Source organism: Balaenoptera physalus (assembly GCF_965194825.1).
Source record: "Balaenoptera physalus genome assembly, chromosome: 5".
Lineage (NCBI taxonomy): Eukaryota > Metazoa > Chordata > Mammalia > Artiodactyla > Balaenopteridae > Balaenoptera > Balaenoptera physalus.
Genome location: NC_138884.1, coordinates 31,479,463 through 31,507,038, shown reverse-complemented (window position 1 = coordinate 31,507,038; position 27,576 = coordinate 31,479,463). Strand labels below are relative to the sequence as shown.

The 27,576-nt window shown below is 43.2% G+C and overlaps 1 protein-coding gene across 4 annotated transcripts in view; it reads left to right on the top strand.

The window, feature by feature from the left end:
- Positions 1-27,576, top strand: part of ZNF827 (zinc finger protein 827) — a 205,260-nt gene that overhangs the window by 114,202 nt on the left and 63,482 nt on the right. For all 4 annotated transcript variants that reach the window (XM_082463290.1, XM_082463291.1, XM_082463292.1 and 1 more), the window contains exons 6-7: positions 10,929-11,168; positions 13,614-13,671. In XM_082463290.1, the coding sequence (XP_082319416.1) occupies positions 10,929-11,168; positions 13,614-13,671 (298 nt within the window). The remainder of the gene's footprint in view (positions 1-10,928; positions 11,169-13,613; positions 13,672-27,576) is intronic.

Here is a 27,576-nt window from a genome sequence, read left to right as displayed (position 1 = left end):
GTCTCACTGACTCTTTATGATCTTTAAAGTTTGAGTTTCTGTTGTGTTTTTTTTTGTTTGTTTGCTTGTTTTAGGGCATATTTTTCCTTGCAGACACAGAACAACTAATAAAATGGAACACTGGGTGCTCCTTATTTTGTCTTTCTGAGTTGACCTCCTGCTTACCCCCTGTCCACTTAATTGTGAATTCTAGTGTGCAGAGCTCACTCTTCAGACATTTGTTAATTCTCCTTCCTAAGTTGCCAGGTAGTGTACTGATAAAGAGGGGAAATGCAAGTTCTCTTATGGTTTTGCTGATCCAATTCAAAGGGCCAATTCTGATAAAATATCTTTGAAATTGTTATAGGAATAAAAAATGTGGGGCGTGTGCGTGTGTGTGTGTGTGTGTGTGTGTGAGAGAGAGAGAAGAAGGAAGGAGCATACAAAAAACCTAGACCCCTCATTCCACCATTTTCAACAAGATTCTCCTCATGTTTAGATTACTGTGCAGATTGGTTTCACCACCTGGGAAAGATGGTCTGATTTAATTAATCAATTAATTATCTAATGAGTTATTTAAGTTTGTGTAGAGCTTTGCGTGTTTTCCTCATAGGTACTGGCTTGATCTCATGATTTGCTCAGTTCCTTCGGTGCAGTTCTGGGCGAAATGTGTGTGTGTGTGTGTGTGTGTGTGTGTGTGTGTGTGTGTGTGTGTACTGGAGGTCACTGTGAGGTTCTTCTGTTGAAAAATACTGTTTTTTCCTTTTTTTTTTTTAATTGAGGGGGAAAAATTCAATTCCCTACCTCACACCATTTAGTAGCCGTGCCCTCAGCTGTGCCTGTTACCCTCAAGTCCAGAGACCATGCATTTTATTCATTCCGGAGAATAAGTCTCCCATTCTGCTGTTCCAAGAAGAGGCAGTGGAATGCTGTTCTTGAAAGTTCTTGTTATTAGGAAAACTAGAGAAAAACTGCTGCACCTCTGTTTTCTTTTGTGGAGAGCATTTCTTCTCTTTTTCCCCAGGAACAGATGACCGATGTGTCCAATAGGAACAGTAGGAGCCTGTGTTGCCTCTCCTGGGATGTGGCAGCTGCTGTGGATAAGCCCCAGGCATGGGTTTCCTTCCTCAGAGCAGGACTGGAGAGCTTTTACCTCACCAAGGACCACTGTAGAGACAAATGAAGTTCATTTTTTTTTAACTGAAGTATAGTTGATTTACAATGTTGTGTTAATTACTGTCGTACAGCAAAGTGATTCAGTTATACATACATATACATTCTTTTTTCTATATTCTTTTCCATTATGGTTTATCATAGGATATTGAATATACTTCCCTGTGCTATACAGTAGGACTTTGCTGTTTATCCATCTATATATAATAGTTTGCATCTGCTAACCCCAGCCTCCTGCTCCATTCCTCAGCCCCCTCCCCCGGCAACCAGAAGTATGTTCTCTACGCCTGTTATTCTGTTTCTGTTCATTTGTGAACAGATAGGTTCATTTGTGTCATATTTTAGATTTCACATATAAGTGATATCATATGGTGTTTGTCTTTCTCTTTCTGACTTATTTCACTTAGTATGATGATCTCTAGTTGCATCCGTGTTGCTGCAAATGGCATTAATCCATTCTTTTTTATGGCTGAGTAGTATTCTATTGTATATATGTACCACATCTTCTTTATCCATTTGGACAAATGAAGTTTAATATATAACTTCCCATGGAGAAGCATGTACCAATCTAATCCTTTAAAGAACTTAAGACCTTTCTCAGTGTGCATGTCCTTCTGTCCCATGTGTTGGCTCCTGGAGAGAGACAGGGTTGGAGACGAGAGAGGGAAGGAAGAATCACACTCAGCATCTATGCATCAGGTTCTTAATTTTCATGACAAGAACGGAACTGTGTTCATGTGCATTGCACTGGGGACACAGCCCCAGTTATAGGGTGAGGGCGTGGCTGCCCAGGGGCTCTTTCCCTCCCACCTTGCTGCTCTCTGAGAATGCGAAGCATGACGCAGAGCATGAGACTCCTGGGAAATAACATTTCCATTTCTGCTCGAGCAGGGCTGGGGCTCGGTCTTCTCCCTGTGCCACCCAGGAAACCCAGCCCAACTCTTCATTCCGTCTTTTTTCTTAAGGGTATTTATTTTTTTAATTTCATTTTTATTTCATATTGGAGTATAGTTGATCTACAGTGTTCTGTTGGTTTCATGTGTACAGCAAAGTGATTCAGTTATACATATACATATATGCATTGTCTTTCAGATGCTTTTCTCATATAGAATATTGAATTTTCCCATTACAGAATGAGTAGCTGATTTTGGCAAGGACAAAGTTAAGTAAGAGAAAGCAAAGGGAGACAGCAGCTCACCTTCATCAGATTCCAGCGGTGAGCCAAGCACTGCCATGGCATGATGTTACCATGCAGTCTCTTTTCTTGTTCCTGGTCATCTGTTTCCCTTTACTTGGTCTTTTGACCTGCATTGTCGTTCACAATGTGTTAAGTAATGAACCCGACACCTCCAGGAATCTTTTTTTTTTTTTTACCTGGACCATGTTTTTGTGCCCAACCCAGAACTTTGTATCTTTGAGGATGGCAAGTTGGGGATAAAAGATTTTTAATTTATCTGATTGACAGGGGTATCACTCTAGAAAGTGAATTGTTTCCAGATGGCATCGTTGGCATTGCTTCTAGAGGCTCTTTTAAGCTTCTTGTTATTCAAAAACACTAGCTCAGGATCATGATGGCAGTCCAGAGAGAGAATGGCCAATTTTTGTTTTTTATTTCAATGCCACTGGCAGTGCTGCATCCTTTCGTATTTTGTTTCAAGTTCATAGCATACGTGAGTGTCTGCTGCAGACAGAGTGTCTCCGGCAGTCAGGGAAGGGAAAGGAGCATTGCACACCTACTGTGTGTTCTGCCTCAGGTGATGCATGTGACAAACAGCTATTAATCGCATCAAATGTGCAAAGTCCGGTGATGAAAGATGAATCAGAGCCAGGCTGTCACTGAGCATTCAGTCCACAGGGGAAATAAAATCTGTAGACAATAACCACAGAGCAGTACAATGTTGGCAAGATCTGAGCAATCTAGAGGTAGGACCGAGGAGGGAAAGGTGCCATCTGATGAAAATAAAGGAAGGCTGCTCAGAGAGGAGACATCTAAGTTATTTTGAAATCTGTATAGGGAATTATCAGAGTATTTAAGAGGGAGTAAGATGAGGAATGGCCGGGCATATTTGGGCAGCTGGTATAGTTCAGTATTGCAGGGAGAGTGGGGCTGGGGCTCTTATATAGGGCAGAAACTAAGGAATCACTGTACGGGTGCAGGAACCCAGGGGCGGAAGTGGGTGGTGCCTCTGCCCTCACCCCGCTTCCCTCTGCCTTTCTATGCACATGGCTGCTATGCTGGACCACTCCCTCTCCACCTCTTCTTGCTTCTTTTTAATTTAAAAAACATTTTTTTTTTCTTTTTTGGCTGCGTTGGGTCTTCGTTGCTGTGCGCGGGCTTTTCTCTAGTTGTGGCAAGCGGGGGCTACTCTTAGTTGCGGTGCACGGGCTTCTCATTGCGGTGGCTTCTCTTGTTGTGGAGCACGGGCTCTAAGTGCGTGGGCTTCAGTAGTTGTGGCACACAGGCTCAGTAGTTGTGGCTCACGGGCTCTAGAGCACAGGCTCAGTAGTTGTGGCACACGGGATTAGTTGCTCCGCGGCATGTGGGATCTTCCCAGACCAGGGCTCGAACCCGTGTCCCCTGCCTTGGCAGGCGGATTCTTAACCATTGCGCCACCAAGGAAGTCCCTCTCCTTTCTTCTTTTCTTCTTCCTCCTCTGTAGGAGTAGATGGTAACATTTCCTCCCCATCCACCGCTCTCTACTCGACCTCCCTTGCTGATCTCACCCAGTTCTTTGGATTCAGATGACTTCCAATCTGTCTGTCACTAGTGATTCTTCTCTTCCTGCCTCTAAGCCATCACGACCTCTACCTCCTGCAGGAATTACAGATACTTAGCCAAAATAGATATGAAAATCTTCCCTCATGTTTCTCCCCGACCGAACTTTTCTGTTTTTCTACTCTTATTGATAGCATTTTCCAAATCTCAGAGGCCTTTAAAAGCCAGAGAATTGTTATTTTCTTTTAATCTCACCTCTCCCTTGTCCAGACCATATGCAAGGTTTCTTCACAACTACTCTCACATTGGTCTCTTCATTCTTGATTCAGACTCTTATTCGGTCCACCACCAGTGCCTCTGCGTTCAGCCTCTGGAATATCTTGTGAGTCTTTTCTACCCTCATGACCTTTAGTTCAGGCTCTCATCATCTCGTTGCTTGGATTACTACAAGTCCCCATCAATGGCCCCGTTTCCATTTCCTCCTGTCCCTTCATCCCGTACGAGTGCCCCTGCCAGATTGCCCTTCTGAAATGTAATCTGATCATGCTGCTTCTCCAAGCAAACCCCCCCAAAGGCTGCCTCCTCGCCGGCTCCCCATTCAGGACAGGCTTCCGGAGCCAGCATCTTAGTTTCCACATTCTGCCCTTACCTACCTCTCCAGTGTAATTTCTCTGGAATATAATCTGACGCTCTTTGTTAAACAGTATGTTAAATGGAAGATCTGGCTTCGGCACCAAGGTTACAGCATGAAGAATTTTTTAAAAAATACGAAAACTCCTGGCCTAGAGTCAGAAAGTAGAATGATGGTTGCCAGAGGCTGAGAGAAGGGGGAAATGGGGAGTTAGTGTTTAATGGGTAAAGTTTCAGTTGGGGAAGATGAAAACTTCTGGAGAAGGATGATGGTGATGGCTGCACAACAATGTGAATGTATTTAATGCCACTGAACAGCGTGCTTAAAAATGGTTAAAAAGCTACATCTTATGTTATGTATATTTGAACACACACACACACACCTCTTGGACCTCGTGGTCAAATGGAGAGAGTATAAAAGTGAGAGGTTATTGAAGATTGGGCGAGGGGATTTTGGAGAGAACTGGGCTGTGATTCCCCCACTGCAGGGTACTGGGGATGGAGGAAAGGGTACCAGTCTCTCATCCCAAATCTAGAGAGCACAGCTTGAGGGACGTCATCTGGAAGTTTGTCCCATGTTTTCCTCAGTTGGGAGCCTGGTGGCCTGGTGCCTGACGTCAGCCTGGGGAATCTAGAGGGCAAATTGCCTTGGTGTCTGAGTGGAAGAGAGCTGCTGCTGGGCTGCATGGGGCCTGAACTCACCCTTTTTTGTCTGATCAAATAAGGAGGCCCTGGTGTGGACCGGATTCCCACAGGGGTGTTATCTTAAATGCTGTCCGGGGGGGCTGCCTAGAGAGTTGATGGTACCCTTGCCCGCCTTGAGATGGAGACCCACAGGTGGATCCCCACAGGCGGTGGAGGAAATCAGTGAGCCTAGGCTAGAGGCCAGTCAGCCAGATGAAGGAAGCTCAGGGAGAGATCACTGCCAAGTTAAAGGTCTCCGAAGACCTGATGGGAGAATCCCATGAGAGAAGTGTCTGCTTGCCTAAAGAGGGTAAAACCATTCGAGATCAGGTCAGCGAGGGAAGAGCTTCACCTCCCCTCCCCTCTTCTCCTTCCCTCCTCCTTCTCTAGTTTCAGGATCAGGAAGGACAGCTAGAGTGCTGGGGAGAATGTGAGAAGACAGGGAGAGGGAGCGGACCCCACCATTTCCCTCCAGTCACAGGCGACCTGTGGGCCCTTCCAGGGGGGGGAGCCGGGATCACCTTCACGGAAAGGCTGAACTGTGGCTTAACCTGTGGGGTTGGGCCTTCTGGATTCTGAATCAAGACCGTTCTTTTGCTGTTTAAAGGGCTGTAAGGCTTTGTATTACCTAAGAATTATCGGGTTATGGGCCTGACTGAGATTTCACCCAGGACCAGGCGAGGAACATTTTCCTACCAAGCAGGTTTAAAGAGACAATGGCAGACAAAGCTAGAGTTGCTTTTACGTTGACACCGCATGAGTCCTGCTTACCCAAGGAGCCAGTTCCACCTCTCAACGTTGGCACTCCAGCCGAACAGACAGTGTGATATTTATTCCCTGGATGCCCCTGGTCGAGTACAATTCCACCTTTGTGCTTTGGTTTGCGGTCTTCCTCGACTCCTCTTCCCACACTGTGTTTTAATTTCACTTCTTGTATGAGAGGGCTGTTGATACTTGTCTGATCATCCATCCATTTGGATTTAAACTGCTTGAGGGCAAGAACCTTGTCTTATTTGTCTCTGAATCCCATGAATCATCTATCATAGTTCTGAGTACATAGTAGACATTGATAAAAGATTACACCTAGGGGCAGGACAGGAATAAAGACACAGACATAGAGAATGGACCTGAGGACACAGGGAGGACAAAGGGTAAGCTGGGACGAAGTGAGAGAGTGGCATGGACATATATACACTACCAAATGTAAAATAGATAGCTAGTGGGAAGCAGCTGCATAGCACAGGGAGATCAGCTCGGTGCTTTGTGACCACCTAGAGGAGTGGGATAGGGAGGGTGGGAGGGAGACGCAAGAGGGAGGAGATATGGGGATATATGTATATGTATAGCTGATTCACTTTGTTATACAGCAGAAACTAACACACCATTGTAAAGCAATTATACTCCAATAAAAATGTTAAAAAAAGAAAAAAAAGAAAAAAGATTACAGAATGGCCGAGTGATTGATGAATGAAATAATCCAGTTTGATAGTGAATATATATTGTGCTTATGAAGGCAGGAAAGAAAACAGTATTATGGCATTCCTGTTGCTTTTTTTCCCTTCTGTTGCCAAGCAGAGTTTGAATAGGGCTTGTTGGAGCCACGAACCAACTCTTCCGATGCTACCAGACATGCACACTGTTCTGTACACTTCTAAAGAGGAAATAGCATCTTTTTATGGGTGTATGTAATTGTTTTCCATTTTAAAAAAAATTTAGGTGAATGACAAGATATCCATATTCATCACAGACAAATTACAGAATACAAATAAGCGTTGCAGTAAACAGTCCCCTACACCCCCTCCCAGGCATCAGGCACTGTTAACCCTCTCTCATCTCTTCCCATGTGCCAGGTTCTCTCTTGAAGTAGCGGTAGAGCCCACTGGAGTCGAATTAATATTTGTGGCGTGGGAGTCAAAGCTAAGAGTGAGTGGAGTGAGGTATTCAACCGTTGCTATGTTAGGACGCCCCAGGCAACAGGGAGCGGGCTGGCCTGGGGACCAAGTGGGATCTGTAGCAGAAACTCTGTTCCCAAGTCAGCTGCCTCCTGCATCCTCCTCGGCCAGCCGGCCTGAGATGGTGATCAACCAAGCTGGAACTTCTTTCTGCTTTGCCTTGGGTGCTGATTAAATGGGGGCGGGGAGAGGAGAAGGGGTGAAAACAAGAGTGTGGCAGAAACTTTACAGCTGTGGTTTTGCCCTCCAGAGGACACTGGCGATGTCTGGAGTTGCCTGTAGTTGTCACAGCTAGGGGGCTGGCACTCCTCGTATGTAGAGAGTAGAGACCAGAGATGTGCTAAACACCCTGCAGTGCACAGCACAGCCTCCCACAGCAAAGTATCTGCCTTCAAATGTCCATAGGGCTGAGGCTGAGAAACCTGCTTTTTTAAAAAAAGGCAGGAAAACACTTGGCAATGATGCTATTGCATACAAGAGCAAGGACTATAAAAATATTTATTGAATGATGTCTCACTTGCCCATTGAGATGTCAGTTTGAAAAGTCTTCTCGGTGAGTCTGGAGTCTATCGGGTAGATTACAAATGCTAAAGGTTTTTTGGGGTTTTTTAAACATCTTTATTGGAGTATAATTGCTTTACAGTCGTGTGTTAGTTTCTGCTGTATAACAAAGTGAATCAGCTATACATATACATATATCCCCATATCTCCTCCCTCTTGCGTCTCCCTCCCACCCTCCCTATCCCACCCCTCTAGGTGGTCACAAAGCACCGAGCTGATCTCCCTGTGCTGTGCGGCTGCTTCCCACTAGCTATCTATTCTACATTTGGTAGTGTATATATGTCCATGGCACTCTCTCACTTCATCCCAGCTTCCCCGTCCCCCTCCCCGTGTCCTCAAGTCCATTCTCTACGTCTGCATCTTTATTACTGTCGTGCCCCTAGGTTCTTCAGAACTATTTTTTTGTTTTTAGATTCCATATATACGTGTTAGCATGCGGTATTTGTTTTTCTCTTTCTGACTTACTGCACTCAGTGATCAGTGTTTTGTGCATTGTTGAAAAGTCAAGAGTTGTCATAAGGAAGAGCAGAAAGCACTTCAAAGGAAAATCATACTTGAAATTATCCCAAGTAGCTTTTAAAAACTGATTTCATTAAATCCAGTGGCACAAATAGCCAGGTGGTTTTTAATCCAGGGGCAAAGCTGGGGGAAAGGGGGCTTGGGGGAGATAAATAATGGAGCTCCTTTCTAGCTTTGTTCTTTTTATGTTGTTGAGATTTTTATTTTTTTTAACAAAATGAATCTCTCTCTAGTATCCCTTTGTGTTTGTCTTCAGGCCTTGGAATGACTTGCAAGGTTCAGAGACATCATTATGTACCTGTGACACTGACCCCACTGTTTATTTTCCAAATCCTAAGTAGTTTGAGGGGACACAAAGAGGGCACTGTGTGTGGTGACTGCACCTATGGGTGATCTAAGGGAAGGTCAGGATGGCTGTCAGGTCCCCAAATCCCTAAGTGGACAGGGGGTGTCTTCAATACTCAAGAAAGAATCAGGGACTAGAAATAAAGACAGAGACCCAGGCATGTAACTTGGAAAGCTTTATATTCTTCTTCTTTTTTTTTTTTTTTTAGCATGATTGAATCAATGGACTTGGTTTTTATGAGCTTCACAGACATGCAGAGAAAAAAGAAAAAAACAGCTTGGCAGGAATACAGGGAGGGGGAAAGGATCTAAATTAAATATAACAGTTGCCTGCAGTTTAGTTGCTGACAAAAAAACAAGTCGTTTTCTCTGAGAAGCATGTGTAATATGTCAGGAAGAAAAAAAGCACAATTAGCACACTTCTTACATGAGATCTTATGGATAGCACCATATTAATTTTAATCATTTAATTAAAAGTACTCCACTGTCTTCTTTATTGCAAATCAATAAAGTATGCATGTACCTGACTTTCACCTGTCTCATACTTGGCAAGGAGAACGTAGCTTTCTCTGACTACCCAGCTTATAGCAATGAGATTTCCCCTGTCATATCTCCTAACTGTCCCAAGATCAGCACCTGCTTTATGTTGCCTCTTATAGTTTTATCTGTCTACCTATCCATCCATCCATCACAAATTACCACAAACTTCGTAGCTTAAAACAACAGAAATGGGGGCCAGAAGTCTGAAATCTGAAGGTTCTAGGGGAGAATCTTTCCTTACTCCTTCCGGTTTCTGGTGATGCCAGGCAATCCTTAGCTTGTGGCAGCAAAACTCCAGTCTGTCTTAGTCCGTTCCGGCTGCTGTAACAGAACATCATAGACTGGGTAGCTTGTAAACAACAGAGAGGTATTTCTCACCGTTCTGGCATCTGGAAGTCGAGGGTCAGGGTGCCAGCACAGTCAGGTGAGAGCCCTCTTCCTGGTTCATTGTCAGGCATCTCTGCACTGTGTCCTCACGTGCAGGAAGGGGCGAGGGAGCTGTCTGGGGTCTTCTTTATAAGGGCATTAAGCCCCATTCTTGAGGACTCCTCCCTCATGACCTAATCACCTCCCAAAGGCCCCACTTCCAAATATCGTCACATTGGTGATTAGGTTTCAGCATATTAATTTGGAGGGGAGACACAGACAGTCAGTCTTACAGCACTGTCTCTGACCTCACGTGGCCTTTTCCACTGTGTCTGTGTCTTGTCCTCTTCTGTCTATTATATGGACACTTGTCATTGGATTTAGGGCCTACCTAGATAATCCAGCATCATCTCATCTTGAGATCCTTAACTTAATCACATCTACAAATACCTTTTTTCCATATAAGGTCACATTCACAAGTTCCTGGGGTTATGACATAGTCATATCTTTTTGGGGGGCCACGATTCAACCCACTACCCTATCTATCTATCTATCTATCGAATCCTTCTTGGTTTTTGTGTTTTCCAGAATGCTGAGGACACAGTAATAACTAATAAATGCTTACCAATTTGAAAGTGTGGCCTTATTTTAAAGTGACCCAAATTAATGTCTGGGCTAATTGTCCCACCTTGTTTCCAAGATGTTCTCTCATTAGCTCTAAGGAACATATGAACATAAAGACACTCCAGCCTTGCAAAGTAAATGTATGTTTCAAACTAAAGACCAAACGTTCAATAGCCACACCTAAAGCCAGAGCAGTCAGTAAGGTGAAATGTTATTATAACTTGTAAGATTGCTGTTTTTGTAAGTGTTAATCCTTGGGCTGCAATTAACATCCTAGGTGGTCTTGAGGATTACTAGCTCCCAGCAAGGTGTAAATGTCTCAGTTGAATCAACCCTATTTATCCTTTATTAATTTAGGTGCCGTAGAAGAGAAAGAAAAAACATTGATCAGAGCTTTCAAAATAGAGGGAGAAAATCATATTATGAATATGCTTGCTCTTAATTGATTTACTGAAATTGAGTACATTATAAAACAAGGACAGATATTCGCTGTGTTCTCTGTAAGTCCTGGAAGCATCATGGCAGAGAGGAAGGAGTGTGTGGGAGTGATCGGGAGACTTTGGTCAAGAAACCTGGTTCTAGATCTGGAGCCGTAGGCCTGGTTCTGCTGCCATTTGTGTGGCCTTGAGCAAGTCCCCTGATTTCTCTGAGCTTCAGGTTCCTTCCTTTTCTGGAAACCAGATAGATTAAAGTAGAAGTTTTTCAAACTGTGTTCCAGTGTGCCACGGCACCGTCTTCTAAACTGCTCCCTGACACAAGTTCTCTCTGTGATTAGAAACTGGGTTTCGTTCAGAATTAAGAAACTCTGGCGTTTTTGTTCTTCATTCACCTGTTTGCAGCGGAAAGCTACAAGGACACTCAGATGGTGAAGATTAAAGAGGAACCCATGGAGGTGGACATCCAGGACCCGCAGGCCTCAGTATCACCCAGCCGCAGTGTTGGCTATAGCACTTTAATTGGGCGAGAGAAAACTGAACCCTTACAGAAGATGCCAGAAGGCAGAGTGCCCCCAGAGAGAAACCTCTTCAGTCAAGACATCTCTGTGAAGATGGCGTCCGAGCTTCTTTTTCAACTGTCAGGTACGTTTCCTCAAGGAAAAAAAAAAAATGTCAATAATGGGGACTAATTGGAGTGAAAGCCACTCTAACGAAGTAAAAACACCTGCATTATAGGATTTTTTTAGACAGAAATCCATTTTGTTACTTTAACGTGTATACCACCTCTCAAACGAAGAGTTCATCAAATGCTGCCAGGTAGAACTCCTGCCAAACTTTCTTTAGTAAATAGTTAAGAATCATTTGAAATTAGAACTCTATTCAACTCCGTGCAAATGATCCCTGTTGCCTGGACTAAACGTCTCACCTCTAATTTTGTTTATTAGGCAGTTGATCTGATTAACAGCCTTTTTTTTTTTTTTTTTTTTTTTCCTAATGTGCAAAAGATAAACTTCAATTTACTCCAACAGTGACTGAGTTACTGTGAATTCCAAATTAGTGTGGTCGGAATTAACGAGATTTTACGGTGTCTTGCCAAAAAACAAAAAAATCAAGGAAAGGGGAAGGCAAAAGCTGAAACTGTGAGGACTCTTTTCCAGCTATAACACAGTAGAACATTTCCTGTAAACCAACTTTTTCTACTTCAAATACTCAGAAGTCAAAGTTTAGGAATCAGCTAAGTGATCACCTATTACAAAGCTAAGGAATCACCTATTCTAGCTCAGCTAAGTGTCTTGATAGATTAGGGGAGGGTCCTAGAACCTAAGCTGTTCTCTTTATCACCTCATTCAAGCTGCATGGTCTTTGTCCTTATCAAATTTAATGTGCTGTTATTGCTTGAATGTGATTGAGACGGATGAAAGAGACTCCTATAAGATTCAGACTTATATAGAAATACAGATACTTTGTCCTTGGTCAAGCATTGGCCTACATACTGAAATTCAGGCATCAGTAGAGTTTGTTACTAATATTTGATAAACTCTGTTTTGTTATGGCTAACAGATTTCAAACACCCATTAAATGCCTCATTATTTAAGTATTGACTTTTCTCCCTTAAGAAAAATACCGGAAAAGAGGAAAGAAGCTAGAATCTGCAAGGCATCGTGATAGCTCACCTCCTCATTGGCCTCATGACACGCCCCCATAGCTGTGAAGTTATCAGTCGGTGCCGAAAATGGCAGGCTCGGAGTTCTCAAACAAGGACTCTGTTTGTGCAGAGCTCAGAGAGGTGGAAACAGTTAAGTCAGTAAACTGAATAGGCCACATAGATCTTTGCAAGTTCCAAAAAAACTCCAAACATGCAAGATGCTTTTCTTTAAAAAAAAAACAAAACAAAAAAAGGCTGAAAGCATCTCTAAAAACAATATAACTTTGAAAATGATTTAGCAGTTCAAATTTGCAAAAGTGAGGCCAGTGTGGTTCTTTTCAGAAAGTCTCTGTCTCTAGCAGTACCTTATCATGGTCTACTATCAGCTAAAAACTTTGTGTCTGAGCGTTCTCACCCTGGCGCTGTCACTGACTGCCTGGGTGACCTCAGGCAAGTCATTTAGCCCCGATTTCCTGCTCTCTGAAAGAACACTGCCTGTGAATCCAAATTCACCCTCATTGTCACTGTTGAACGGACAGAAAGGAATTGTCCACGCAAACATGCACACGGCAGCTTCAGACCAGTGTTAAAAAGCACGGGACAGCGTAAATCTTTGTTTAAAATTTTCCCCCAAATCCGTAAGATTAGGAGTTTTTCACTTGCCCTGCTGTTGAAATCTGAAACCCTTGTAGAGGTGGCCAGGTTTCCTCTGGAGACTTAAAAGAAGCCACCGAGAGCTGTGACAGTCAGGGCAGAATCCTCACATTTGAACTGGATGGGGAAGACCAGAGGTCAACTTTTGTGTTCCTGAAAGCTAATTAAATAATTTCTGACAGCTGGTAGATTCAGACCTCAAGACAGAGTAAGGGAGAGTTTACCTCCTCTTGTCTAATGATATTTTTTGTCCCCTGTGACATTTATCAGAATGTGCGCTCGGTGACTCTCGCACCCAGAGGTCTTACGTTTGTTTTTATATCCCGTCTCACAAAGGGGCCTGACAATACAGAATGCTTAAAGGTTGCCATCCAAGTCAGAAGCGGAACGGTTGCAACAACTGCAGTTTTCATGCTGAATCAGAGAAAAGCAGACATTTTCAGCTGGGGAAAAATATAATAGAAAGAACTATCTTTATGCACATCTGTGTGTGTGTGTGTGTGTGTGTACATGTACTCACTGAGGCCTGATGAAAATCAGACAACACAGTTGTACTTTGTTAGTAACTCTTTCCCTTTGATTGGTTTTTAATAAACTATTTTGGTAGATGCTATCGACATGCTTCTGTTGCCTGTCTTTACCAATAAGACAGGAAGGGTTTGAATGTTTAAAAAAGAAACCAAAAGAAAACCACAACAGAGAAAGAGGATGTTTCTGCTTCAGCCTTAAACACACAAATCGAGTCAGAACAACCTAAGAGATGTCTGTTTCATCCTTTCTCTTTACAGAGAAGGTGAGCAAAGAACACACTCACACGAAAGAAAACACCATCCGGACGACCACCAGGTAGGCCACTGCGGAGTCCCCTCGGAACACCCCCTCTGGGGGCCATCAGGCCCACGTCACAGTTTGAGCAACATTCCTCCAACCGTTCTCTCCCACTGGGTTCAAAAGTCACCCCTTTATCATCATTTTGTGTTTGAACTTTGGTTGGTGGAAACAACACAAAACGCAAAGGACACCAAGGGGGAAGGCCATTCATAGTTGTTAAACATCTAAATGTGTCACTTTGCTGGAGAGTTTTCCTTATGCTATTATTTTTTATTCCTTACAATGATTGTGCGAAGTAGATAATACTATCCTCTTGGCAGAAGTTTCCTGACTGGAGAGTTGAAGTGGGTGGCGGGGCTGTATTTGGGAGCTGGGTCTGTATCTCAGGAAAGCCTCAGTCTGTTGGTAGACCGAGGTTGAACTGCGTTCCTAAGTAGCTTTGCAGCTGTGGACTGATAACTTGTCACCAGGGACATCCCAGCTTTTTAACTCACTGCATTGTTAGGAGGGCAAAAATGTAAAAAGCAGAAGAAAGACAATGCTTTCAGAAATTGCAGGAAAACTGACATCACTAACAACTGTAGGTTAAGGAAGCTTTCCATTTGCCAAAGGCAGTTGAAGAGAAGGTCAGCCAGGGTGGGCTGCCCATCAGGGTGGGTCAGGCAGGGTGGGTTGCCCATCCTGAGGCTCATAATCACCCAGACCTGAACCGTTGCAGGCAGGTGCCAACAAGTGCAGACCCACCTCTGTGGAAAGGGAGCTTGGGGGAGAGGCAGGCTCCCCCTTGGCAGGCTTTAAGTCAAGGAACTTTACTTTCCCGAGCAAACTTAGATTCTTCCTCCCGGGAGCCGTTGATTGGTTTTGTGATTTAATTCTTGCGACGGAAGATCAACAGTGTTTTTCCTTTGGATGTGATATGAGTCGACCTCGGACCATCACCGGGCACATGAACGGTGTTCATTTGAACCTTAACGCGAGTTTTTTTCTTCTTTTTAACTCTGTGAATCGGAATTTGGGACTATCAAATATTAAACAGTAATTAAAACAGAGTCAGCTTGCTTCGCACAGGGTTTATATAGTATTAGGGACAGAACCTGCCTCTAACCCAAGCATGGTGTTAGGCTTGCCTCCGTGTGTAAGTACGCCGATGGGAAATGAGTCTTTCCATCTGGTCTGTGCGTTGTGTTGGGAAATGGGTCTGGGGGATGGAGAGGGGATTTTGTCTGTTCAGTTGGATGCCCAAATAGGAGATGTGAGCTACTATAGATTCCAGCCTGCCTTCTCCATGTAATCCTAAGGCTACTTTTTTTTTTTGGTATCTATGCTTATGTTCGTGAGTCTAAACACATGAAATGGGCCAGATTGGTAGACATCGAAAGACGGCAGATTAAAAATAAGAGGTGTCAATTTTAATTTGCTTCCCTAGGCTTCCTTAAGTGTCACAGCTCAGGTTCCCTAGAAGCAGAGCCCTAGACAGGGATCCCTGTGCGGGTGTGTTATTGAGGGCGCGCTGTCAGAGGGACCTGCAGGGATGCGATGGGGCGGGAGAAGGAAGGGGAGCTGAGCAAGGATTCTAGGGCCGGTTGTCTCCCGCAGAGAATTCTGGAGCATGAATTGCATCACAGAGTAAATCCTGCCTTGAGGTAAGGGGGCCAGCTCTTGGTCCCCCCTCATTATCCACTAACTTCATCAGGGGATGTGTAGCCTGCCAGGTGAGGGGGGCTCCAACGGTGAGGGCAGTTCTCACTACGAGCAGCCGACACCCCTGGCGATGTGGGGTGAGTGCACCAGTGCGGTAAAGGGGATCTGGGCAGGACCCCAGCCCCATCTCCTATGGAGGTTTTCTGCGGGCTCTTTAAGATTACATGATAATATTTACCTAGCAGAAAGGTATGCTGCGAGACCCTGTTATTATGCTTTCCAGGTGTTCTCTGGGAAGAGGTAAGTGGAGGTTTGAACTAGCCCCAAACAAGTGAAATGTACAATACCTCCTAGCCTTGGCTGGAGCTGAAGCATAATTACAGGATAGAAGAGAGGGGTTTTTTTAGCCATTTGGCAAAAAACGGAGCAATCCTTAAATTCTCCTGTTGCTGGGAGATTATGCGTAAGAAGAAATCCAAATCAGATCTTTTGCCCAAAGCAAAACAAGAGGTGCTTCCTATGAGCTTCCCCACCCCTACAATGTGGTGTTCAGACATCAGTGTTATAGGTTTCTTGGTTTCTTGTTCTTCTACAAAATCCTTGGTGTGTTTTTATTTTTCCTTTGAGTAGGCAACTTGCCCAATTAGCCTCTCCTCAAAGAGATCTCTTTTTACCTTCTCACCTCATTACTTCAGGTGGAATAGAATCAAGCTGCCTTGTGCCAAGAAATCCTCTTTTAACCTGAGTTAACCGATAGCAGAAATAAGGGGGAAAAAAATGCCAACTCTCTTCTTTTTTGATTCCCGTTTTGGAAGAAACTCTTACTTTTGGAAGAGGTCTGCACAAGGTCAGCTAATGGGGTTATGTTTTAAGGTATGATCTGTGATACTTTCCAGAAAGATTTACATCGAGCCTCCAACTTCCCATACCTCCAGATTTTTTAAGTGCTTAGTGGGATGTTTGGTTAGTTATCAGATTTCCCACGTTTGATTTCCTGGAAGAAGCTGACTGTCCAGAGCGATGGCTCATGATGGGAATCAAAGTTCGGAATTGTCCATGTTTCAGAGTTGCTGGGCACATTTAAGATAGTTGACTTGTGAAGGGCAGCCTTGGACGCCGGCCTCAGCGCGGTATTGAGATCAGGCACATCCAAATGCTGACGGGTGCCTGAGCCCTTCCACTCAGTGAGATCTGCCTCTGGGATCTGGAGATCCAGGGGAACCAGAGGAGAAAAGAGATGTGCAATGCTGAAAAAAGAAACTGATTCTCTCTGACTCTCTCTCTGTCCTTTATCAACCCACAACTTTCCCCACTGTTGTTAATCATTATTAATCTTGACTCTCATGCCAAACACAAGAATGAAGAAAAAGTGTAGCAACCCAAGTGTGAAACACTCTGTCTCTGGCAGTTCCGATGTGTGCTTACCAATGAGATATGGGGGTGCTGGTTTCCATGCCCGGGCACCAAGGCAACAGGAAGCCCGTGGATGTGTGTACAGGTAACTCCCCATCCCATAAGGGCTGATGACTGCACCTCTCTCCTCATCCAATCCTCCCTCGTCACAGCTGTCCATTGGCCATTCTGCTGTTTGTTAATTCCTCGATTATAAGATGGGGAGACATGGAAAGAGAAAATGATGTTGGACAGCATTCCTTGTTAGCCATTTTTTAAAAGAAGTTCTAGGTAAAGCTAAGGGTTGAAACTGATAACTAGCAAGTTTCTGGATCATTGGCTCTTGACCTCATTTTTCAAAAACTCTTACAATGGAAAATTTCAAACGATACAAGAACAGAGAATGTACCCATGATCGAGTTTAAATAATTATCAGTTCATGACCAATTCATGTTTCATCCATCCCTTCCTTTTGTTCTTCTTCCCCGTAGATTATTTTGAAGCAAATCCTAGACATCATTTGAAGAACTGGTTTGAGAATGCCTTTTTAAAAAATTATCCTAAGAACTTAGACTCAGCTGCTTCAATTAGGATCATCTTCCCAAGAGTAAAGGAGAAAACCATCCACCAGGGTATCCCATGTGGCCAGGCAGAGAAATCAATCTACTTAGCAGCCGGGATGATTGGATCACCTGGTCCTGCTCACCAATGCCTTGACCCTACCCTTCCTTCCACCCTTGTCTGTGCCCTCCGAGGAGCACCTCCATTGAATCAGTCCTTCAGTTGGAGCTTCACTGTAAATGCTAAACAGCAGTTCTTCTGCCTGTTTAACCTTAGAGTCTAGAAAATTCAACCTAAGTGTAAAGAAGTCTGTGCATCCCCTTTGAGATAGCCTGTGGCATTCTTAATGCCATTCTACCTGACAAATGAGATGGGGAGAAGGTCCGCCCAGACCCATGAGAACAGAAGGACTGAATGCTTAAGAGACTAACGCAATCTTGGTGTTTCGATTTCCTTTCCCAGCACAACCCTAGGTTCTGCTGGGAGCAGATAACCAGCTAATATGATCACTTGTAGATGAAAATATATGAGGCATGATATCATAACCAGATCCCAAAGTTTAATGGAATAAAAAGAAGATCTACATCTTTTGACATGGACCATCACCCAGCCAGATGCTGGATAAGATCAAAGTAGGAAAATGGAACCCTAGAGTAAGAATCAGATAGCTCCTGGCAGGTGAATTGGACATGCTCGATGTTGTGTAACACCATGAACTTCAAACAATGGCTGCCAAGAGCCCTCTCTTGGTTATTTGTTCTCTCTCTTCCCCATTAATAATTCAGCGTCCATGGGGCTATAAGATTACAGGCCTATAAGAAAAACTTCTCACACCTGGCTTGCTCTATTCCAAAAGCAAGGAAGTATTTACCTGAATTGTTTTTTTCTCCATTACTAGACAAAAAGCAGAAGTGGGAAAATCAGAAAGGTAGAGTCATATCATGCTGTGCCGACCAACATTTAATTTGCCCAATTTTCAGAATTTGAAATGCGGGCTATTTTTCTGTGATTTAGATAATGGCACTTACAGTGTTTACTAAAAGATATATGTACTTGGAAGTGTTCAATATAGAATTTTCCTGTGTGATTGTTTGGATGCCTGTCCTTAAATATTTATGAGTCAGTCATAGAAATTGCACAAATTTGTCAGAGCGTGATGTGCTGCTTCAATTTGTGCAATTTCCCCTTTTCAATTTTTAGAAGGCATAAGAGAACAATGCTCCATTACCTTAAGAAGTAAAAGATTACACATAAACAACACTGGATTAGATGGAAGCAATTAAGAAAATAAACAGGAAACAGAGCAAATTAAATTGGTGATTTTTGAGTAGCTCTCCCTATAGTCTCTTTACCCTTTATATTTTCTAACTTTAAAATTAAAGGCACAGAATTTTGTTTCTAAAAAATGGAAATTGCCACTAATTTCATGGAATCTCTCCAGTTAGGACATTCAATGCTTTTTTGGTGAAGTCAAAGCTGGTTGTTGGGCCATTGAAAAGTTTATAAAGCGCCTTTGCTCAAGACACTGCCATCTACTGGAATACTGTCATAATAAATATGTAAATCTTTGTTGTCTGTGATGTTAAGTACCCATCCCCTCCACCCACCCAGTAAGGTACCTTTGTGCAGTGCACAGCCTGCACCACTGTATGTAGCTGCCCTGACACAAGTGTTGACTGGAGAGTTTGTCACTGGCAGTCCATCCTTCTCAACTTATCTTTGAGTTTTCATTTTTCAAAGAAGTTAAAACTCATCCTTTAAACAGTGGATCTTTTTTTTTTTTTTAGATACATATAGCCTCAAACTACTTTGTGCATTGCTCTCATTTGAGTTTTCTTCCTTCTTATCACACCAAACCTTCCTCAGTACTTTTCTCTATTTCTATACGCCATTGTCCTGTAGGTATCATGCTCTGCCATTTTTCCTCCCACCCATGACCTCTACATTGAACGGTTATAGTTGAGACACTGTGCTTCCAGAACTCTTTAATACGGTGTCACTGTGAAGAGTTTAAATCTTCTTTTCAAGGATCTGAAGAGGGCTGTGCCTTTCTTTTCTTCATTTCCACGGGTTCTCCCACCTTTATTTCTACTGGCTTACAACTGTGTTCCATCTGTTTGCGCAGCTCAGAACAGTCAGGAACAAGGTATAAGTGTGTAAGCTTCTGTAAGTAGACAGATCATGCACAGGTGACATGTGGCATGTGGCTCAGATGCCAGCTTCTTCTAATCTGGGATTTTCTCTCAAGGGTGTCTCCATGGTTGTTACTAGAAATATCTCCAATATTCCAGGGTTGACCTCTGTTTAGGGGGGAAGGCCCTGGTGGATGACGCAGCAGGCCAGGGCCCATCCACATTTCACTGGGGTTACCTTCCACTTCCACGGGACAAAGGGTCTCGCATCGCTGCAGAGAAGACTGAGTTCATCTGTGCTCTGCTCGCCTCGGCAGAAGCCCATTGTCCTTGTTTATGTATAAAGTCAGATTCCTGCGGGAGATCCAGGTCCCTCCACGGGCTGACATTTCACGGCTCCTGACGTGCAGGTTCACTTCCGCGGCTGCGCCTGGCTCCGGCTCCCCGAGGTCTGGCCTCCCGGCCGCAGCCGCCCTCGACAAGGCCTGGCATTGTGCGCCTTGTCCTGAGAAGTTTCCTGGCTCCGCGGTGGATGAATGCTCGAGCCGCAGCAACAGGAATTGTTCCTTGAAAACGTGGTGTTAGGTTGTACGGATTGGCCCGACGCTAGGACAGCCCTAAATAGAAGGCATCTGTACTTTTTCAGAGAAGAAAATTTAAAAACATTACCAAAATGAATTCTCCCTAAAATGTTCTACTTTTCTTCTACAGTATTTTAAACAGCCTTTTTCTTCCGTGGCTCTCAGCCTTCTGCAACTGAAGTTGACTGATATGAATGGGATCAGAATTTAGATACAGTTGCCCCCGCCTGTGTCTTTTACAACTGCCTTCAATTATATCATCCCTCAGACTACTCTTTAAAAGACTAAGAGTCTCTTTAAAAGTAAAGGATCCTGAACTGTAAATCTTAATCATTTGTTTTAAGTTTAAAAAATAACTTTTATTTTCGGAGAATATAGGAGAACATAAAGAAGAAAAAATACCCACTTATAATCAATCCTGCTACCTAGAAGCAGCCACTGCTAAGTTGGTGGTGTGTATCCTGGCTGAATTTTTATCTATTTAGAGATGTATACTTTCCCATCAAAACTGGATCCTACTATATATACAGTTTTATAATCTTCTCTTTTACCTAGTAATATATTAAGAATTTCTTTCCATGTCAGTAAACATAACCCAATATTATTCTTTTAATATTTGCATGTCATAATTTATTTAATACTTCTCTTATTCTTGGATATCAAGGGTTTGGTTTGGTTTAGTTTTCCCAAGTTGTTGCTAATTCTGGGATAAATTGACTCGAGAAAGCATTCACAGGTTTCAGGCTTTTGCTATGAATTGTCTAATTGACTTTCAAAAAGGTTGAATCTACAATTTTACCGGAAGCTAATGAGAGAATATTTTAAAGGTCTCTGTGCTTTATCATTAAAAAAAATTTTTTTTTTACCGATTGGGAGGTTAAAAAGTATATCTTATAGTTGAAACCTTTTCATTTATTGATTCCTGGTGATATCAAGCATTTTGTTCATGAAGAGACATTTTTATTTTTTCTTTTGTATTTCTTTTATTGTCACTTATTATTCTGTCTGGTGGTTTGTCTGGGTTGAACTTTTTGTTTGATTGTTGATATTGATTTTTTCATTATTTTATTTAATATTTTTTTATTTATTATATTTATTTAAAGCAAAATGAAAGGAATAATGCAATAAACCACCATATCCCCACCACCCAGATTGAACAAATGTTTGCTACACTTATTTCACCAATCTTTTCTTCCTTATATTTTAGATCACATCCCTGACATGACATTCACTCCCACATTCTTTGATATATACATCTCTTAAAAATAAGGACATTTTCTGCAATACCATTGTACACCTTACAAATTAACAACACATTCGATTGGTTTTTAACTGCTAAGAAGGTTCTAGCTGATCAGCACCAACCAAGTGTACAGCCGTGTCAATGAGGAGGAGAAGAAAGCACATCTTGGCTTTCTTATGACCTCCAAAAATTAAAGAAAATCTGGTGCCTATACGTGTAGCCGAATGATGGAGTGACCTTGCTTCTCCATCTGCCCACAAGCCCCATTTAGAAACCCACTGAATCTGCAATGCCAAGTCTCAGTTTGTAGATAAATGCCCCGGCTGAAGCTTGCCAGCATATAACGATTCATTCAAGCTCTCCTCACTACAGTCCTTCTTTCTTTGAAAATGTGTGTGCCCAACGTGATGGATGACTGGGTTTCCAGGCCTAGCCCACTGGGGTCATAAGAGGGCTTCTCTGTTGTGTCCCTTTTAAGCTTGACTAGGGAACTTGCTCTGTCACATCCTCAGGGCTGTCCTCAGGTCAGGGACTCGCAGTTGTTCTTAATCTCAAGCACTCTGCCCCACCGCCGCATCCCCTGAGCTGCCACCCAGGGTTCTTTTATTAAGATAAGTAAGTAAATAAAATCATTCAAGAGTAGGGGTCCTCGGGAGGGACAGTATACATGAGCGCCATTAAAGCTGCGTTTTCTTTCATTATAGATTACCTTTTTAACTGACTGCAAGAAAGTTAACAGGGAAACTGGCACCGACTTTTATATCTAAAATGTTGATATCTGGGCCCATTTCAGAAGAAGCAGCTACCCGGTCTCATCCAAAATGAAATGAGGGCCCAAGCGGGCAGGTAGGATGACCGCCTGCTGTCTGCAGTGACATATAGAGATGGCTATACTGGAGCAAAAAGACCTTACCCGGGTTGCAAAGAGAGCTCAAAAATCCTTTTACAAAAATCGGTAGAACTAAGCAGTTAATAGATTTCAAATACAATGATTTATCAATATGTTTCAAAACATACAGATATGTAAATATATACAAAAGAAATATTGAGCATCCATTATTCTATTATAAATTATTAGCAAATACCCAAGGACAGTAACATTTGAGAAAAAAATAAGCGCTACCTAAAGAAAATTGCATTAATCATGAAAATTAACTTGAAATAATGTTATTTGATCTTTTTTACAAATGGAATATCTAAAAATAAAGTGTGGCAATGTGTTTGTTGTTCAGTTGTGAGCATATTTTCATGCAAGCTAGCACAACTTCTCAGAAAGTTTCTTCTGACCTTAAACTACTTGAAGAAATTTTGAGAAGATAGTTATAACTAATCCAAATATTTCCCCTGTTCCTTATTTTCGAATAATCCTATCTGGATATGTTTGAAAAGCTTTAAAAAAAAAGGAAACCGCAACCCTTTGTGTTCTGTGTCAATGACTATAACCTGTTATTGTTAGCAAGGTGTAGTTTTGTTCAAGGACAATGTTTCCGGTTTGTTCTCATTTCTGTTGGTTGCAAGATGTATACCTGGAGATCCCATGTGGAAGTTACCTGTATCCATTTCAATCTGCAACGTTAGTATTCTGTGTAGTCAGAAAGTCTTGGGACTAGAGTGAGATTTATTCTTGGAAGAATTTAGTCCGTCGCCTGTCTCTGCTTGAGGCTTTTGGAGGCATAGAGGATTGTTTTCTTGACTAGCGCCTCCTGCTTATTTCAAAATGTTAATGCAGTGTGTCCCTCCTGGGTCTAAGTGATTCAGAGGTCAGAGTTTTAAAAATATCAGTACAATGGTTGTTGATAAATGTATGGAATTTCAGTTCTTAAAAAAATTAACCTGATACATCCATACAGAAAAGAAGTATTTCAGTGTCCTGACTTGAGAGCTGGGGCTAAGTAGAGATTGAGGCAGCCCTGTTACCAGGACGGACAGATGGCCATCTGGTGAGGTGGCCCAGGGGCTGGGGTCTGCTGGGAGGCAGGTAGCGGCTGCAGAGGGAAAACATTGGCTTCCACAGAACTTTCCCACCCCAGAAGGGGGCTCTGGCTCTCCTTCCGCAATATATAGCTTCTCCGAAATATCTAAGTCAGATAATTTGGTCTTAAAATTTCCTTAAAATAAAACAAAATGAAATAAAAATTAACCAACATTCTTTTGGACATATTTAATCAGCTCTTAGAAAAAAATCCAGAAGCCCTGTTATGTTATATGATACATAGCTGAATAAATAATTAAGTACTTTTACTTGAAAAAACACCATCTTTTTTATTGATTAAAGAAAATGTTGTCTATGTGCAGATTGAAGTCAGAATATCACTTCAGGATGATTTGCCCGAAACGCTTACATTTAATAGAATTTCATTCTACCCTGAAATATGTAGATCTTTCTAGAGTCTGAGGACAAATTCATTGCAGAGCAAAGTCTTTTTTTCTTATTTAATCTTTCTTTTCTATTTGCCATCCCCAAGTTCAGTCCTAAAAGTTATTGTCTTTTAGAAGGAAAAAAAATGACTTCTTCTCTGGTGTTCCTTTTAAATTATAGTGCCACTACTAAGCATAAAGTTTTTTTTCTTAACTTTCTCTTACATACTATATCCACCTTATTCTTTTCCTTTTTTGTTTTGTTCTGCTTTGCTATTGCCATCAAAACAAGAATTCCCGTAACGTGTCGGTTTCAGTGGTGGCACCCCGGGGGGGATGGTTTGTAAGTAGATGGGCCTTCTGTTTTGCACGAAGCCGAACTCCTGTCGGCACTCAGATGTTAAAGGTGGAAATATTTGTGCCGCAGTCAGCAGTTAGCAAAACGTATCCCTATTTAGAGCCATAATCTTTTATGGACTCTTTTATTATTTATTGTAAATCTTTTCTTTCTGCAGCCCTGAGCTGTTGACCTCACAGCTCATGCCATCTAATGCCTGGAATTGTCCAGTCACCGTGACACCAGTGCCCCTTCCTATTTTAACCCTTAGATTTTCCGCAGGAGAAAAATCAAAATACGCATTCATTGTCCGTTTCATTTTTATTCAGAAAAGAAACTCGAATAAATAAACGTTTTGTCTTCTCCAAGTAGCAAAAGGCAGGAAAAGTAATGGGGGCGTTTGGCAGTTCTAAGTCTACACCAACATCTTCCAGATGCTGTGTCTGAGTATTTATCGAGTATTTATACGAGTTAGCTAGTGTTCAGGTGGCCTGTCATTGTGCAGGACCAAAGGGGAGCCACTGTGGTAGGTGGTGATTTTGTTAAATGAGAATAAGTGACGATCCCTTCCACCATTAGCTATTAGTCAACCTGCTTCTCTACCAACTTTTTACCTAAAAATGTGAACTAGAAATAAATCATTTTCTGGACGGATTTTGCGTTTTCCACTTCCTAAGCTCTCTTTCCGGTGGAGGGGCTTTTTCACACTAAAATGCCTAAATTGAGTCAGGAAGCATGAACCACGCGGCATTTGCAAGCTTGCTCCTTTTTTCCTGGAAGAATTGGTAACTACCTAAGCAGTTGAAGGACGGTACACACACGCTTCAGAGTCTAGTACATCGTAAAACCTGCAGTTCATTGACTCTTTTCCTCCCTGAAAAGTGCAGACCCGGTTCATCCTGTATCGGGTACCTCCGGGGCCTCCCCTCTCTGCCCGCCACCCTCTCCCGTCACCCACAGTCCCTGTGGCCTGAACGAGGGGCCGGTTTGTTCACCACAGAGCTGGACGTCCTCTGAGAGCAGATGGGCTTCTGCACTTTACAGACCCTGTGAGGCACAGGAAAAGAAAAGGGGCCTAAGGATGACCATCTCCACATTCTGAGAATGACCTTGCTTGGTGCTAAGTTATAAGTACAGCGTCTTCTGTTCTCAGAACACAGGCAGAAAGTTAAAGATAACCAAATCATTTTTCACATGTTCTATTTCTCAATTGAAAAAGCCTTTCTTTGGTGACCTAGGATCCTGCGTACTGAAACAGTACTCCCACCCCCCTTCCCTCCCTTCTTCCACTGTCTCTTCCTTTTGTTCTGTCAGTTCCAAGAAGGATCCATGACTTTGTATTGTCCATGCGTTCCCTAGATGTTAAGAGACCAAGCAAAAGGCAGTGTAGCTTAGTTTAATGGGCAAGGGTGCAAAATGCGATGCCAACAGGCCTGGGTTCAAATCCTGTCTCAGCCCACGGGCACGGACAACTACTTAACTTCTCTGTACCTGAGTCTCTTCATCTGTAAAATATGAATGATAATAGTAATCGTCGACACCCTATAGAGGGTCCTTGTGAGGATTCAATGAAGTTAATATACACAAAGCCCTTTAGAGCAGTGCCAGATGCTTAGTAAGCAATACACGTGTTAGTTGCCATTTGTATTGAGCATGTACGATGTACTAAGAACTTTAACATGAAATATCTTATTTAACCCTTTACAGCTGCCCTATAAAGATGGTATTTTAAAAGCTCTTTTCCAACGATGAAACAGGCTAGGGAGGTTGTTGACAAAGATCACTTCACCATCAAGTGGCCAATATGGAATTCAGACTCAGATCCTTCTGATTCCAAACTCAGTGCTAAACCACTGCACTCTCACTTCCCAGCGTGAATGGATTCAAATGCGGAGCATTGCAGCGGGGTGTCTGGTCTGAGACATGCTCTGTTACCGTAGTATCTTCTCTTTATAGATAAGACCTTACACCAGTCTTAAGCTGCCTTGACTTGTCAAAGTTTCTCCATTGACTCTTTGCCCCTAACATTGCCAGTCCTTTTGTGCTTTTCTAGTATCCAGCCTCATCCCCTTCTAATTCTCCACTTCTTCAGGAGAAATCTTTTCTTTTCTGTACAGGATAAAGCTGGCCTCCAGGGTAGAAAATTATTTGCAATGTTGTTTCCCTCAGCGATTGCCTCCGTTTCTTCTGAGCGGCTAGATGGTAATAGGGCTTCACTCCGCATGTGCGTGAAAATCTGTTGAAGAGAACACGTGACGATGCAGAGCTAGCAAAACCTAGGATGCGCTTCCCAGCACGTAGCGTGGCCGCCTCGGCCTGCTTCACCTGGAAACCTTCGGGTTGGTTGGAAATGTACCTGTGGTCTTTACCTGCCCTGTTTCTTAAGCTATTTTTCAATCTGCCTGTGTCGCTGCCGCCTTGCAGTGTTCGCCACCAGAGTCACCATGTCCCATGTGGACTGCTGCTCTGGCCGCCTGCCTGGGGTTCTCCAACCCACCGGGCGGAGCTTCCTGAAACTGCAATCATACTGCGTCCCCGCCTGACTGAACACACCGCCGGGCTTTCCAGGACTGTTAGGACAAAGCCGGGATCCCTGCACTCGGTGTGCCCACCCTGCCCGGCGCTCCAGCTTCACCCCGCTCCGCAGACTGGCTGTGATCTCTCACTGTGCAGGGAACACTTCCCCCAGCCACTGGGAACCCTGACAACCCTGCTATCCATTGAGGTCGCAGCTCAGCTGTGGCTTCTGCAGGAGACCCGCTCCTGGCCGGGCCCGCACTGCCACCCCGCGCCCCTCCCTTCCACAGCGTTAGTCTAGTCGTGGTAGCCACGCAGGTCTTTGAGCCCTCTTAACATTTGCAGCCGTAGCCAGTTTCGCTGATGTTATGTTCCCAGTGCCTGGTATGCCCAGACACTCAACTAAATTGCAGTTACTGCAAAACTGAGGGAAAGAGGGCAGTGCACACCTTTCTCTGTGGCAAGAAGGGTGATATTCCTAGATACCTTAGGGGGCCTCTCTAGGCGATCTGGGTGTCCCCAAAGGAAGTCTCCACATTTCAGACCAAACAGTTCCATGAGCTTCCTGAACTCTCAGATTCTAGCGTCATTCCAGGGTAACCGAAGACCCATTGTCTGACGTTTACCCTGTGCCCTTGGGCCAGCCGCTGGTGGTTCCCATGTGAAGTGTCCACTCAAACACGAGGATGTCACTGTCATCTTGTATAGATGCTTCAGAGCTGAGGAGGTGGGATTCGAGAAATCTCACACTCTGGGTCTGACCAGCAATCCTCCAAGGGCTCTACCTCCTTAGAAGTTCTTTGATTCTAAACAGTTTTCTTTGTGGAAGAGTTAGAAATTAACCGAATCTCTCCAGTGGTCAACGGACCCTTCAATATCAGAGTGACCTTTTCTTCATGCATTTTATGCAAGGAAACTCTAATCTTTTTGTCGACTTGTGAGGAAAGGTTGATTAATTTATGCTCCCTTTTGAGCTAGGCAGAGATACAGATAAAAACAGCTTACGCTGATTGAGCACTTACTATTTGCCAGACACTGTGAAAAGCACATTCCATGAACCATCTTACTCAGTCCTCCTAGAGTGGGTATAGATGCTATTAACGTCCCATTTTATAGACAAGAAACGAAGGCTCAGAAAAGTTAAGCGATTTGTGCAAG